Source organism: Anas platyrhynchos, chromosome 1 (genome assembly GCF_047663525.1).
Source record: "Anas platyrhynchos isolate ZD024472 breed Pekin duck chromosome 1, IASCAAS_PekinDuck_T2T, whole genome shotgun sequence".
NCBI lineage: Eukaryota > Metazoa > Chordata > Aves > Anseriformes > Anatidae > Anas > Anas platyrhynchos.
Window position 1 is genome coordinate 66,155,627 of NC_092587.1, and position 14,028 is coordinate 66,169,654.

General features: G+C 44.1%; 2 protein-coding genes across 3 annotated transcripts in view; one reads left to right on the top strand and one right to left on the bottom strand.

Annotated features, from left to right (window-relative positions):
* Positions 1-13,084, bottom strand: part of RERG (RAS like estrogen regulated growth inhibitor) — a 114,269-nt gene extending 101,185 nt beyond the window's left edge. The window contains exons 1-2 of one of the 2 annotated variants that reach the window (XM_027462567.3): positions 12,933-13,084; positions 11,390-11,563 (exon numbers count right to left, since the gene is read on the bottom strand). In XM_027462567.3, coding sequence (XP_027318368.1) covers positions 11,390-11,450 — 61 coding nt within the window. In that variant the 5' untranslated portion in view covers positions 11,451-11,563; positions 12,933-13,084. Of the gene's footprint in view, positions 1-11,389; positions 11,564-12,807 lie in introns of both variants that reach the window. The other variant, XM_027462622.3, reaches the window with a different exon arrangement.
* A 44-nt stretch (positions 13,085-13,128) lies between these two features.
* PTPRO (protein tyrosine phosphatase receptor type O) overlaps positions 13,129-14,028 on the top strand; it is a 202,132-nt gene continuing 201,232 nt past the window's right edge. The window contains exon 1 of the mRNA XM_038173071.2: positions 13,129-13,268. Within this exon, the coding sequence (XP_038028999.1) occupies positions 13,155-13,268 (114 nt within the window). The 5' untranslated portion in view covers positions 13,129-13,154. The remainder of the gene's footprint in view (positions 13,269-14,028) is intronic.

The following is a 14,028-nucleotide window of genomic DNA, read 5'->3' on the forward strand; positions in this document are numbered from 1 at the left end:
AAACTATCTTAGGTGATTAAAAATTTCTTGGATACTTGACACAGCACCTGAAATTAGTTCCAATAATACTGAAGCTTTGTTCACCCGTGTCTAGGTGACACTACCTTTGTGCAGGCAAATCTTCACTCTTCATACCTGTAAGGTGCTAAAACCTAAGTAATCCCTCTAGGTTTGTTCTGCATTTTCCACTGACTGACCTTTGCCTCACCTTCAAGGGGATGCCAAGCTATTCTGCTCCAGAGATGATGCACTTTATACCATGGAGGTTGGTAACTGCCCATGATTTTACCAGCTGCATATCTCATAGGTGACAAAACTGCTTAGGAAACATGTGACTTTACTGAGGTTTTGGCGTGAATATAAAACAGGAGAATGATACTGCTATATAATTTGGTGGTTTGTACCATTGAGGGGGAAATTGTAATTGGCAAAGCTCTTTTAACTTAGAATCCAATGCACCTATCTTTTCAACCAGGAAAAGAGTGAAAATAGTGCGTGATCTTTTATTTAGAGCCCTAAAAGTCTGCAGACCTATACACAAGACCTTATTCCTAACCACTAAGTATTTTTTACACTGCAGGCTTCCAGTTTCCTACCAACATTTACTGAGCACTATGTAAACTTCTGTTGTTTTTCACTATGGTGATGCTGAGTCAAAGCTCAGGTGTCTCTTTCATAGAAAGGTCATGAAGAAAACAGTCATGCTAAGTATATTTTAAATCGTTCACTTGTTTTCTTGAGGAAGGTTAGGTAGTTTCAAATGCCAGGTCAGAAACTGAAGGGAGGAAAAAAAATCCCAGAGAAACTATCAAAGTGATATCAAGGATGTGTGGTGGCGGATGGTGAGAAACAGATTGGTTTAATTACATTGAACACTAATGAAAGAGGATTCTTGCATGAGATGCACTTATTTAAGATTACCATGGGGCACTGAACATTTTTTACAGGGAAGATCTTGATTTTCTGCCTCTGCCAGTACTTTCTTTTATTTCAGTAAGATAATATCACTGCTAGGAGGAAAAAGGTGGTCAGCTGGTGCTCCCAGGATTGGTCTGCTTCTCCCTTCTAGTGGGTCTGAACCCTCCAGTCAGGTTAGTTGCTTCCTGTCAAGCCTGGATCACCTTTTGCATCAGTAATTGTCATGTCTTACCAGTACAGTCGTTAATCTCTCCTCCATCGATGTTTAGTACGGAAAATTTTGATTTACATTTTTTTTGCATATCATATCTGAAAAGCATTGGTTTACTTCTAGTCACTTTCATTTGTCATCTGCATTCACAACCCTCTAACTGGATTATTCACAGACCTATGAGTGAGTATATTTCTTTAGTTACAAAGTCATCAATAGGACATGATATATGAATATCTGGCAATTGAAATGCCACATGGAATTTGTAAGTAAGCAGTGTCCTGGATAGTCATCTCTTATTGCTTTCAAGCCTTCTGCCTGTGCTCTTCAAAAGCAGTTTTTCTGCTCTCAGGACTATGTATATATATGAGAAAACTGCTGTGCTCCCACTTGTCATTTGATCAGCAAGGTATTTATAAATAAGTAAACAGCAGGAGTGGGTATAAGGGCCACAACTAAAGTTATGCTTGCTATGATACAAATTACAAGAGTTCTCAATCCTTCTGCTTTAGTGAATTTGTTGACTGCAATCAGGAAACAAGACAATTTCCTCAGCACCCTGTTGTGGTAAGGGGAAAGGTGGTTGTGTGGGAACAGCACAGCAAAGAGGTTGGCAGCCCACTTCATGCTCCATGCTTTGTAAACAAGCTTGTTTGGCCAGAGCTCAGCTTGGGTAAGGAGGCACCCACTGCCAGAATGAGCGTAAGACCACATGGTGCTGAAGGACATCTTTCTAAATAAATACATATATACATAAGGATGCTGATATTCTTCTCTACTCCAATAATCTCTTGTGACCTAATGTGCTCCCTGTAGATAAAGGCCAAGTTTTATTAATTGGAGATGAATTTCCTGAAACTGTGCCTGGCAATATATCTAGCAGATATGGACTCATGGGACAAGCTCATGCTGTGGATCACTATTAAATTATTTCATGTTGGAATTTAGCTTGGAGCAGAACCAGTTCCAGTGTATGTAACCACAAGCATCCAATTGGGTTAAGCAGTAGTGCTTGGCGTCACTGATTCTGCCACTGAGTTTGGTTAATACAAAGTGTTTGTTTTGGCACTGATACTCTATGCCCCCTTTTTGCAGAGTGTGGGGTTGTTGTGTTTTTTTCTTTTTCTTCTTCTGCTCCCCATGGGTCTAATACTGCATTCTTCTGTGGTGACTCTCCAATACATTTTTATTTATTCTGCAGCCCTATTTCAGTGAAGAAATAAATAGCTCACTCTGATTTTTTGGCTTCTATGTTCTTTCTTGCACTTTCCTGTTCTGAATGCAGGACTCAAAGCTCTCACTTGTAAAGCTCCTCAAGGGCACAGGTCAATGGCTGTGTAGGTCAGGAAAAGATTATAGTTGACAGCTCTGTACAACTGCCTTCTGCCGTTGTGGGGAATGGGATTTTTGTTTCCCATGGCAGGCACAGAGATAAGCTGCTGACAAAGGTCGTGGGCCTTGCTATTCCAGCAGAGGAGAAGCAGCCCTCCAGAGAAGTGTTCTCCAACTTTGACAGATTATATTAGTTACATACTCAGAGTTGGATGGCAAATAAAGCTGTGTGGAGGGGAGAGAGAAGGTCCTTTTATGCTGTGGGTCAAAATGAAAGCAAGCCTTACTGGATAAGTAATGAAAGACAGGATTGCCAACTTTGCTTAAATATGTCTTTGATGACAATAAATGTTCTTAATGCTTTATTTAATGCTGCCCATAGTTAATGGCAGAAGATGAGCCACAAAGGGTCTCAAGGATGCAGCAGGGCCTGTGGCAGCTGGGACTCACATTGTGTAATGGCGCCTGCCTGGGAGTTGTTGCAGGCTGGGTCTCTGGAGGCCTGGCCCTGAGGATGAAGCACGGAAAGAAGGTCTGGCAATGTGTGTGGACTGAGTCTCAATTCCCTTGGTGACTGGAGACTATCAGGCTCCTCTTCCTTCGTCTCGGTTTCCATGTTGGCCACTTGAGGATAGCCATAGTGGCGTGTCTTGCAAGGAGGGTCATGGTGATGGCCCTTGTTCCCACAGCCCGCTGGAAAGCTGAAGTGCTGTTCAAGTGCTAAAGAAATTCCCTCCCTGGGAAAACATATCCTGTGCACTCCCTGGCTGCATCCTTCCAGCTTGAAAACTTTTCAAGCCATATATCTAAACAGTTCCCACATGGTAACACATCACTGCCCCAGGCTGCTGCTTTTGCTTGTCTGCAGCTTCCCTTCTGCTGACCCCTGAGTGGCAGCAGCAAAACAACCTGTGAACATCCAGAGCTCCGTGTGCTTTCAAAAGCAGGCTTGATGTTTTCAACATACTCTCTCATTTTCCTGTGTGCAGACTACTGTCTAACATTTCTGGAAAGGCAGCCTGTGACTCCGGCCAACTTCTATGGCATTTTAAAGCCGCACATATGTTTAATATATCTACTACTTCCTTCCCCAGGGCTTCATGCTTCTCTTGCCATTCATCTTTTCATACTGTATGCATAGAAGGAGTTATCTCTAGCGTCACTACTGTAATGTATGGCACTTCCCAAAATCTACATGGTAAATCCATTAGAAACTCTAACAGCTGCAGACTAACTCCAGCAGCATGCATGCATGGTCTACCTGGTTGGAAACAATCACAAAAAGAACTTTTCCCATTCAGAATGATGAAAAGGCGGTAGAAACAGATGCATCTCCCTTCTCAGTTTTTTTTCCAACTCTGGGAAGAGGAATGAGTCACTGAAATCAGGGGAGATGGTTTAATCTGAGGTGAATGGAAAGAAATGCTAGCTGAGACAGCCAGCCATTCAGAGGTGGTGAATGGCTGTGTAACTTTGTCATGGGCATGAGACTGACCCTCCCACTGAGAGCCATCTGCAAAGAGCACAGAAGTCAGTAACGGACTTCCTTCCAAATTGATGGAACTTCAGACAAAGCCACAGCTCACTTGCCTGCTGCTGTCTTGCATCAGTTCCCCTACTCTCCTGTTCACCACAGTGCTGGAGTGCCTGCCAGGGGCATGGTATGGGGTGCAAACCTTTGTTCAACTACAAGCAATGAGTGGCAGCCCTGGAACCACAGCTCAGCTAAACCCTAAAGAACTTTGTTGATCCTCCCACTTTTAGGCAAAGTTAGTTCCTATACTAGTTTTCTATATTTGAGTGCTGTAAATGTATAAGGAGCAATGGTGGCACAAAGATATATGCAGAAAAAGAAAGCCTGCTTGGGAAATACAGACTTACATTGCTTCTCTTTCTCTGCTATGAAGCCAAAATAGGTGAATTTACCCACTTTTATGACTGACTCTAGCTACGTAAAGCTACACAGTATTTCCTCTTTTAATCTGCATGAAGCAGGCCTCACACAGTGAGTGTCTAGAGCAGTCTAAGCTGGAAGCATCCTCCAAACCCAGGCCAGAGAATGGTTTCTAGAATGGCAGGAACCACTTCAGAGTGTCTGTCCTTTGCTGCATCACTGCTGCCAAGTCAGCTCATCTGGATCTCATGCCCTGGACTTTTAATGATGTACTGATAGTGTCAGTAAAGAGTAATGGAACAGCTGAAGATGAGGAGTAGAGATGGGAGGAACTAGTACATGAAGAGGCTGAAAGCACAGCTGTAAATACAAGGTTTTAATGTGAAATACGAAGCAGAAGAGTTTGTACACAGAATTCAGGAAACAGGTATTAAGACAGGCCAGAGGAGAGGAAAGGGTGACAGCTGAGGAGAAATGAAGGAAAAGTATGTGCAAGGCAAGAGGTAGGCAGGGATTCCAGATGGCAGGGAAGTAAGGAATCAATTGCCAGAACTATAAAAAAAATTAACATTAGAATTTCCGAAAAGAACCATTAGGGTCAGGAGTCTGGGAGATAACAGTGCATTCAGTGATCCTGTGGGGAATTGCAGACTGACCAAAGCATTGCCAGGCTTCATGGTAAGCAGGCACAGGATGTCTGGGACTCCACCAGGAAGCTCTTCTGTTGTCTATCCCAGTGACTGCTGGAGACAGAAATGGGCAGGACGGCTATCTTATCAAGGCGAGCGCTGCAGGGGGTGGCTGAGCACAGCCCAGAGAGAAAGCTGTGCTACATACATAAATCTTGAATCCTGGCATTCCTTCCACAGCAATCAAACAGCAGGCTATATTTAGCCCAACCTAAACAGAAACAAAGAACAGCAGGAGTAGACTTAGCTCAAACAGCTGCCACCAGCTGCTCAGAGGGGACGCAGGTAGAGCCAATGTCAGATGCAGTTAAATGAGATGGAACAGGGAACATAGCTATGCCTGAATGAACAACGCTGGCTTTTGGTTAGAGAATTTCTGCATTTTATTATTTCATGGTTAGCCAGAAGGGAGATCGAATATCAAATAAAGCAGAACATGAATGCTTTTTACACTGGGGGCAAGGCTACAGTGAACTGTGGGCAAGTAAGTAGAGGAAAAGGAGGAGGATGAAGCAACAGATGCAAGCAGACCATCTTGCTACTCATGGTAAATGCTTCTTTCTGTGTCTAGTCCAGGTTCTTGGTGTCCAGTCTCCTCAGTTCTAGCATAACAAGAATCAACAAGTCCTGATTTGAGAAAATCCAAGGAAGGCTGGCTGACTGCTGATTAAAAGTTCATATCCATGTAGTACGATCAGTGGGGCTTCTCCGGGCAGCACGCTGAAGGTGTCCATATGTACTGCTGATCCCAGCTGGACCCTCAGCTTGGTTAATATAACCTTTGCCCATCTCCAAATACAGATGTGTAGTGTTGAAGCCCCTGTCCTTGTCGGCATGGCTAGGACTTTGAGGACCACACGTTCATGGGTATCAATGACCTTATTGACTGATTCATGAACCAAGGGCTCATGCTCTGTATACACATCAGTGTCATCCACTGGATGGAAGTGCAGATAGATCATGTTACTGCAACTGGTTGTTTGCAGAACTACCTGCTCCTGAGGGATATGTTTGCACACTTAGTGGCAAGAAACTGTCACAAAACCTCACACAGAGTGAGATAGTTACTGTTATGTTTCTACCACTATGTATATGCACACATGAACCACGCTACCTTCAATGAACCTGTTCTTGGATGAACCATTTACATTTCAGAGGTGGCAAAAAGTGGGATTGTTTAATGAGTACTTTACTAATGAAATACTAATGGATATTTAATACAGTGAGTGTTGAACTTGGTCACTGAACAATTACACGTCTGGTTATCATTACCACTCTTAAGCATAAACAAAAAAAGCAACTCATCTACTTCATTGATGAGGAGAAAAAAAACAACAACACAGTCCTCTTCCACCCACTTTTCTGTATTTCAGATGCACCTTATTACAGTAATGCTCCCTAGATACATCAGTTGGTTTAGTGCAAACTTCACAAGGCAGAGAAAACTGCCACAAAAGCTTTGACTAGAGCTTGCTGACTAATCACTCACTCCTTAATAGCTCATGTTTCCTCCTCAAAAGTCCCTGAAATGAACCTAGTGGGGGAAAACAACTGAGCAGGAATTTATGAAGTAGCAAATCACTTCAAAATAGGCCTCTTTCGCAATAACTGGTACAGTTTTCTGAAAAAGGTGGGGCTGAATTCAGTTCCATGACCAGACCTTGCCGTTAGAAAGTGAAGTTTCAGTTAAGTCCCCAGATAATGGAGACAAAGACAGGTTTGTTGTAGGTGTCTCTTGGTTGGTTGCTGGTTGCATTTTTTCTATAGGAACTTCCAAATCCAGGTATCTTTTTCCAGGTGTGTTCCCCATCCTGGGTTAGGCAGGGGATATAGCATAAGCAAACATTCAAATCTGTTTGCTCAGGACATTTCCAACTGATATTAGAAAGACTGGTGAGATCCCCATTTCTCTGATGGGGCTGACTCTTTGCAGGGAGTTATATACTGATGCCACTTTATCAATCATCCCCCTGTACAAATGCAAGGAATTGGGCCATTATAGGATCAAAAGGTTAACAGCAGCCTCATGTCTTGGGCACCTTATTCCATAAGAAAAGGATTTGTGTAGCTGCCTAGATGCAGGTATGTATTCACCAGGGAGCTTGTGGGGGCTTTTGTATCTTCCATCCCACTTGAGCACCAGTAGAAACTATATGTACTTTGGTGTCACACAGCACAGTTGCAGCTGCGTAGTCCATCCAGACAGATGAGAACTGCATCTGCCCATGGCTGAATGCACCATACATGCAAGCACACAGACTTGAAGTATTCAGCCTGGCATATACCGAGAAAAAATGCGTTGGATAGCACATGCTGCAGCTGGATGTTCTCTCTTTTTTGGCCAAAATATAAAGGCTCCTAAGCACAGGTATTTTGAGCATTCATAGTCAACTGAGTTATGAGTTGGAAAATCATCAGCCATGCAGCTATCCAGTACATGCCCTTCTTTTCTCCTGCTGGTTAATACATTTTCACTCCTCTGCAGCTTTCTGGGCACGTACTGTACCTTGTGATGACATGGGAGAACAAGGCCTTTAAGTCTTTATTAATTGTTACTACTGTATTTTTAAAAAGAGCTATTTAGGAAATTCTAACTTTTGTTACCATAGGAATGAAGCTGTAGGATTCAACAGAAGAACAATTTAAACAGCAATGTTTAAGTAATTCAATTTTAATTCTCCTCTCCCTCCAAGCTTCTCTTGGACATAAAGAAAAGGACTTTAAAAGCTTTCTCCCCCCCCCATTGCCATTTGTAGCCCAAATTAGGAGATGATGCCCTGCTATCTATAAGCAGGGCTTAGCTTATGTCCCTTCCCACCCATGGAGCGCCTCTTCTTCTTCCTGAGCAAAGCAGCAGTAAAGTGCTCTTTGGCTTAGGCAGAGCTCCTCATTGTTCTTTTCAGCTAGTTTAAAGCAATGTTTATGCAACAGTTACACAGTAAAAAACTGGGAGAATGAAGCATCCAGCCCACTGGATAAGAGTGGGTCTGGATGTTTGCACCCAGTGAGCTTGCCCAGGAGAAACCTGAGCTGATCAGTGATTTACAACTCAGTGCAATTCTGATTTAACTGCCTTAATAGACCTCTCCTAATTGCCCCTTTCTGAGTTGATTCATTTTTCTGTTTTTATTGGAAAGATTTAGGTCAACATTAAGTTATAAAAAAAAAAAAAAAGAAAAAAAAAAAAAGGAAAAAAAAAAAGAAAAGAAAAAAAAAGGCTGAGTTGATTAGTTAATTCTGCTGTAATTCTGCTAGTGTTCTCCAGCAGGCAGAGGGGAGGCGAGGAAAAGGAGGAGGAGAAGAGTAAAAGCTGACACTCGGACTTGCAATTCCCCTGTTTGTTTTCTAAACCTTTGAACCATGGAAACTTGATAAGCAGTAAGAAAGTAGAGAAAAGGTTTATTTTCTTTGGCTTTAACTCTTCTTTGAGATGCTATCACTACTCTGACTTGTGAATGGTGTTCTAGTTTCCCACCTTCTGGTTGGGAAAGTTGGATTAATCGGCAGGGACTACTTTGTAGAACAAGGAGTCTTGCACCCTATTAAACAGATGTCTAGGATTAATGACAAGATTAGGATGTTCACCACCTCTCAGTAATAGTCACATCTGTACTGACTTTCATGGTGCATGAGGGACAGCTATAATTCTTATGTCCCATCCCAGCACAACACTTGTTTCTTCAGAGCTGCTTTGATTTGCTGATCCAAAGCCCCTCTCAGGAACTGGGAAAGGATCTTTTCCAGGATATTACAGTATGTGTCTGTAACTTCACAGATGCTGTGAGGTGTTGAAGCCACTTGCAGAGTAAGAACCTAATGCCTGGCTCTTCTTCAGAAAATGAAGACAGAGCCAAGAAAGCAAGCCAGTGACCATATTTTGGCATGACTTTCTGGCAATTACAGTAGCCTTATTTTTCACCCAATGTCTCATTTTCATCACATGTATCTAGTCTGCTTTAGTGTCCTGCCTTGCATTCTTGCTTCTAGAGTCTGGCTTACCTTTCAGCTGTCTGGCCAAGTCTATGCCAGTGACGTATTGCCACGGGATCCTGTCTCTACACTATATTACATACTGGCCACAGGGATAAGAAATGACACAGGAACATTAAAAAAGACATTAATCTAGTAGGGTACTGATCTGCCAAATCCAGTTATCTGGAGACTACTTTGTGTCCAGCTCTGCTTTCAGCAAAGGTCTAACAGCGCTTCCACGTTGCTACTGTTGGTTACAGGCAAACAGGCACTTTCAGACACCACCACCACCCCTCTTAGTTCTCTGGAATTGGCTGAGTTGTCAGAACTGAATCCTTTTATGGGAACGTACAAGAGGGTTTTTCATAAGACAGACGGAAATTCTGGGAGGCAGTTGCTGTTCCATAGGGGTGGTTGGTAGCACTCCGTAGCCTTTCCACCCTCTTAAATTCACCTTTGTTGTGCTGCCCACGTATTTGTGCCTTCATTTCAACACAGATTCACATGCGTGGTAATAATCGAAAAGATGGGATCTTAGTCATATTTTATGTAATATCTCCCTGCATCTCAAAGGAGAGAGAAAAAAAAAGAAAAAAAAAAAGAGGAGGGGAACTCTGAAGGACTGGGATGTTTTTATGGTATTACACCGAAAACAATCTCCCACCTATCTCCAGGACTACAGGAAAACATTTTTACCATAAAATCCTAGTTTACTGAAATCTATTAAAAAAAAAAAAAAAGTGTACTGTGGACAAAAATGAAAGACTCTTGCTGATCCAATGCTGGTAGGGCATTTTAACAGAGCATTTAACTAGTAGTTTTGCATTTTTAAAGATGAAGTCTCAAAAGGCTAGAAATATCAGAGTAAGGGGAGATTAACACTAGTTTGATTTTCATGAAAACTTTTTTTTCCCTGAAAATTTCCTGAAAAAACAACCACATAAGCCATCAACTAAATGTAAGATGAACAAAAAGGAGGGCCACTGAAGTTACTTGCAAAACTTGGAAGGAATGGTAAAATACCAAAATAGATTTATTAAAGCTTTTCCATTTCATAAGGTATGTGGGAACAAGGTGTGGCAGGGGTGAGGGCAACAGGAGAGAAGGCACAGTTTAAACTTATCCCAGTATATTAACAGCATTCCCTCAGGTATTTTATTCAAACAGGTAGAATTTAATCTGCATTGGCTTTGTTTAAGTGGTGTAATCTCTAATGACCTCTGCCTCATATACGCCTTTTTTCCTGAAGGCTGACAGAACTACTTCACTGATAGTGTTCTGCTAAAATACCTTTGGGGTAAACATACTTTCATAAACTGGTTCCAAAGTTAACGAAACGATAATAGCAGTTTGTGGGCCACAATCTTGACAATTCTAACATAAAAGTGACTTTGGGGAAGCAGAGTTGTTTGACAGCAGCTGAGAGTCCAGCCTAATGCTCTTATAAGTGTGTCCTATCCCTGGCTTCTCTCATGCAGATTTCTCTCAAATAAACAGCGCCTTAAAATTCCAGACTGGTACGGGAGCATGATTAGACTGAATCTTCTTATTTCCTCATCCTTACTGTGCAAAGACATGTGAGAGTGGTCCTCAAGATGTCAAGTTAATGCAACACCGCTGAAGTACCTGAGAAAGCTTGCAACCCTAGGGTTACATTCATTTGTCTCATCAAGGGAAAGGCTGTCTAAAGAAATGGATTTTTAACATTTATGCCTCCCCCTTGTGTTTCTCCTGTATGAACTTACCAGACTATGTTTATTTCTGAAAAGATCTCTCTGAATGCAAACTTTACACATCACATTTCCTTGGTTTCCTGCTAGGTACATAAATCCAAGAGAACACAGAGGAAAAAAATCCATTGAGGTGCTAAGCCTAAACTTTCCCACTGAAATCAACAAGAATAACAGCAAGCAACACCTATCAGAAGTCATCCAATATTTAACAGAGGGTCTGATCTTAAATGGATCATAAAGTAAATAACAAATAGGAAAAATAATACAATTACCTCAAACATGCACAAGCTGTGAAGGAACAAACTGAATAACACTAACTGCCTCTGTTCCAGTGGAAAAGAGGAGGAATCTTGCCTCTGGCTTCATGAGAAGTGACACTGAGTTGGTGTGTGAAGTTCTTGGTTTTCTTTTTTTTTTTTTTTTTTTTTTTTTTTTAAGCAATAGAAGTACTTTTATTTGGAGAACCTGGAGAAAGTAGTATGAAAAGCAAGGAAGAGAGAAGCCCTGGCCTTATCCTGACCTCTCTGACAAGAACAAGTTCACAGCTGTCCTTTTGCACAAAGAGTTTGTACAGTGCTGCACAGAGGGAGTAAAAAGTTACCTGATGACAAGCAGAAGGAAAACCAGACAGCAAACATACCTGACTTGCCCACGCCAGCTCGACCAAAGATCGCCAGCTTCACTTCTGCGCTCTTAGCCATGCTGGAGGAACGGAGTGTCGACAAATTCACTTGATTATCAAAACTGAAGCAGAAGAACCGTTCCCAGCTCCTGTCTTCAGCTTCACCATGTCATCATGACGTCAATGCAGAGCCTGGGGATGAACACCACGAGGATGGAGCTGCAAGGAGCCAGGCGCTCCCTCACTCCCCCTTTTCTTTTTTTTTTTTTTTGAAGTCATGATAATTGATGCTATGCTCCAGCTATAAATGTTGCATTAACACCACTGACACATTTGGCACTGTTTTTACAAAACCTACAGTAAGCTTTCTAGCTCTAGCTGTTTGTTTCAGGCTGGCACTGTAATACTGAAAGAGGTACTTACTCAGCCCAAAGTACCCACCTCACAGCTCCACATAAGGTGCCTTGTTCTTTTTTTGTCCTTAGGATGCAATTGCTTACATTTGCTATATTTGCCTTAACTCTGATGAATTAGTTTTTGTATTTAAAAGCCATGACCACTCAGCAGTGCTGCCTGCAGATAGCTGATCTTTCCTCAAGCCCTCCAATTCCAGAAAGGTTTCGATTACTCAGCTGCAGTTGCTTAAAAACCTCTAAGCACTTGTACCTTGCTCATTCTGCTAAACAAAACCATACCCTGAAGTTCTCTAGCGCTCCTGGTTTAAGCTGCATCAAGCCTCATACATAACATTAGCAAAACGTGGGGTTAGAAAAAGGATGCCAGAATTTCTGGTGATACGCTTTTAACCGAACACGTAAGAATTAGCTCTATGCGTGGCTGTGCTGCATGACCTTGAGCAAGTCACCTGGCATTTCCTCATCTCCTTGACTTCTCTGTCCTGCACAGCAGATACAATACCACTACCCGTCTTTGTAAAGTGCTTTAGGATCTTGGGCAAACACTGTTAACTGTGATGATGATGATGACCTTCAACCCTGAGTAAAACCTCAAAAATTTGTCTCCCTTCAAAACAGAGTAGAACTTTATGAACGCAACCTGTTATGAAGGTTTGCCATTGTGCTAAAATGACCTCTAGAGCCGTACATCTAACGGTGACACGGGAAGCTCTGGGTTATTATTACCTGCTCTAAAGCAAGCCACGTTTCAACCGTGTTCCTTGAACCGAATGCCTGAGGATTCTGTCTCTCGGAAACAGCTCGGAGAAAGAGCGAAGCGTCCTCACCCGGAGAAGGGTACCAACCTCCCTGCGCTTGATTTGGCGTACGAGCGAGCCTCAGCCCACCGGGCACGACCCGTTAACACTCCCCGGGCGCTCATCCCGTGCCGGGCAGCCCTGGGGAGCTCTCCGTGTCCCTGCCCTCCCGGGGCAGCTCCCCGCGGCCCCTCACCCATCCCCTCCGCCCGGCACCGCTCACGTTTTCCAGCAGCCAGCGACCCATCGCCGCCCCCCTGCAACTTCGGCTGGGCTCCGCTCCCCGGCAGGTGCCGCCCACCGCTGCAGGGCGACCCCGGGCCCCGCCGCCCCCGGCTCGGTGCTCACCTCCTCGCCGCTCCGGCCCCGGGCGCTCCCGCCGGAGGCAGCGGCGCGGCCGCGCACTGCGGGCACCCCGCCCGCCCCCCGCACGGCTCCGGCTCCGGCTCCTCCGGCGGCTCTCGGTGCCCGCAGCCCCGCGGCGGCCCCTGGCGGCCGCCGGCCGCAGCTCGCCCGAGCCCCGCAGCTCCCGCGGAGGGTGGGTGGGTGGGCGAGCAGCACCGCCCCGCGATGCTCCCCCTCTGCCAGCCTCTCCCGGAGCACCGCGGGGCTTTCCTGCAACTCGGCGTGCTGGGCTGCAGCGCGGCTTTTCGTGACGTGGGAGAGTGCCTCTTGTTCGCCTTGGTAAATCGTGACTAAAGTCTCTGCAGGCTCGGCTGCGTCTCAAGTGCTCGCTGTCCTTCGCTCTTATTTGCTTGATGCTGCTCTGCGGTAGCACCCTGCACAACTCTGTGTAGCGTCGGGTGGGCTCTTGCTGTCCCTCAAAGTGGCGGGCAGGTTGTTTCATCAGACTGTTTTCTACTAGCACCTCACTTCTCATGTGGCGCTCCTCCTCTGTGCAGCCCCCCATGAGTTATGGCAAAGGAAAGCGTTGTTATTTCAATTTGCAAACGGGGAAAATGAAGCATGTAATTGCATCAGTCCGTCCAAGAGGTCAGAGCCAGGGATAGAGCTCTGACATGGTAGGACCAAATTCATCGGACAACTCTTACTTCCTTGTTTATTAAACCACCCGGTAATGTAAAGATACATTAATAACAGATGTGAAGCAGAGCTCAAAAGCACTTAAAGTTCGGTGGATGTTCCTCCTATGTTCCTGTTCCAGCCCAGATCTGAATGAGATACAAGACAAGTAAAAGAAACAGCTCTCCCCTCCCTGTCCTTCTTGATGCAAAATTAAACAAAAGTTGGATTGGAAAAGATCTTCCATGAACCAAGGCTCTGCACAAGAGCACGATGAGCATTTAGGAGGCAGGGCATCAGCCCGGAGGAGAAATGAGCACCTACTATTCCCTACATGCTGTGCCAGCTGCAGGCACTCGGGAGCAGATCTTAAAATAGTTGTACTGCATATCATTCAAAAGCAAAAAAATTAGAAGGCAGA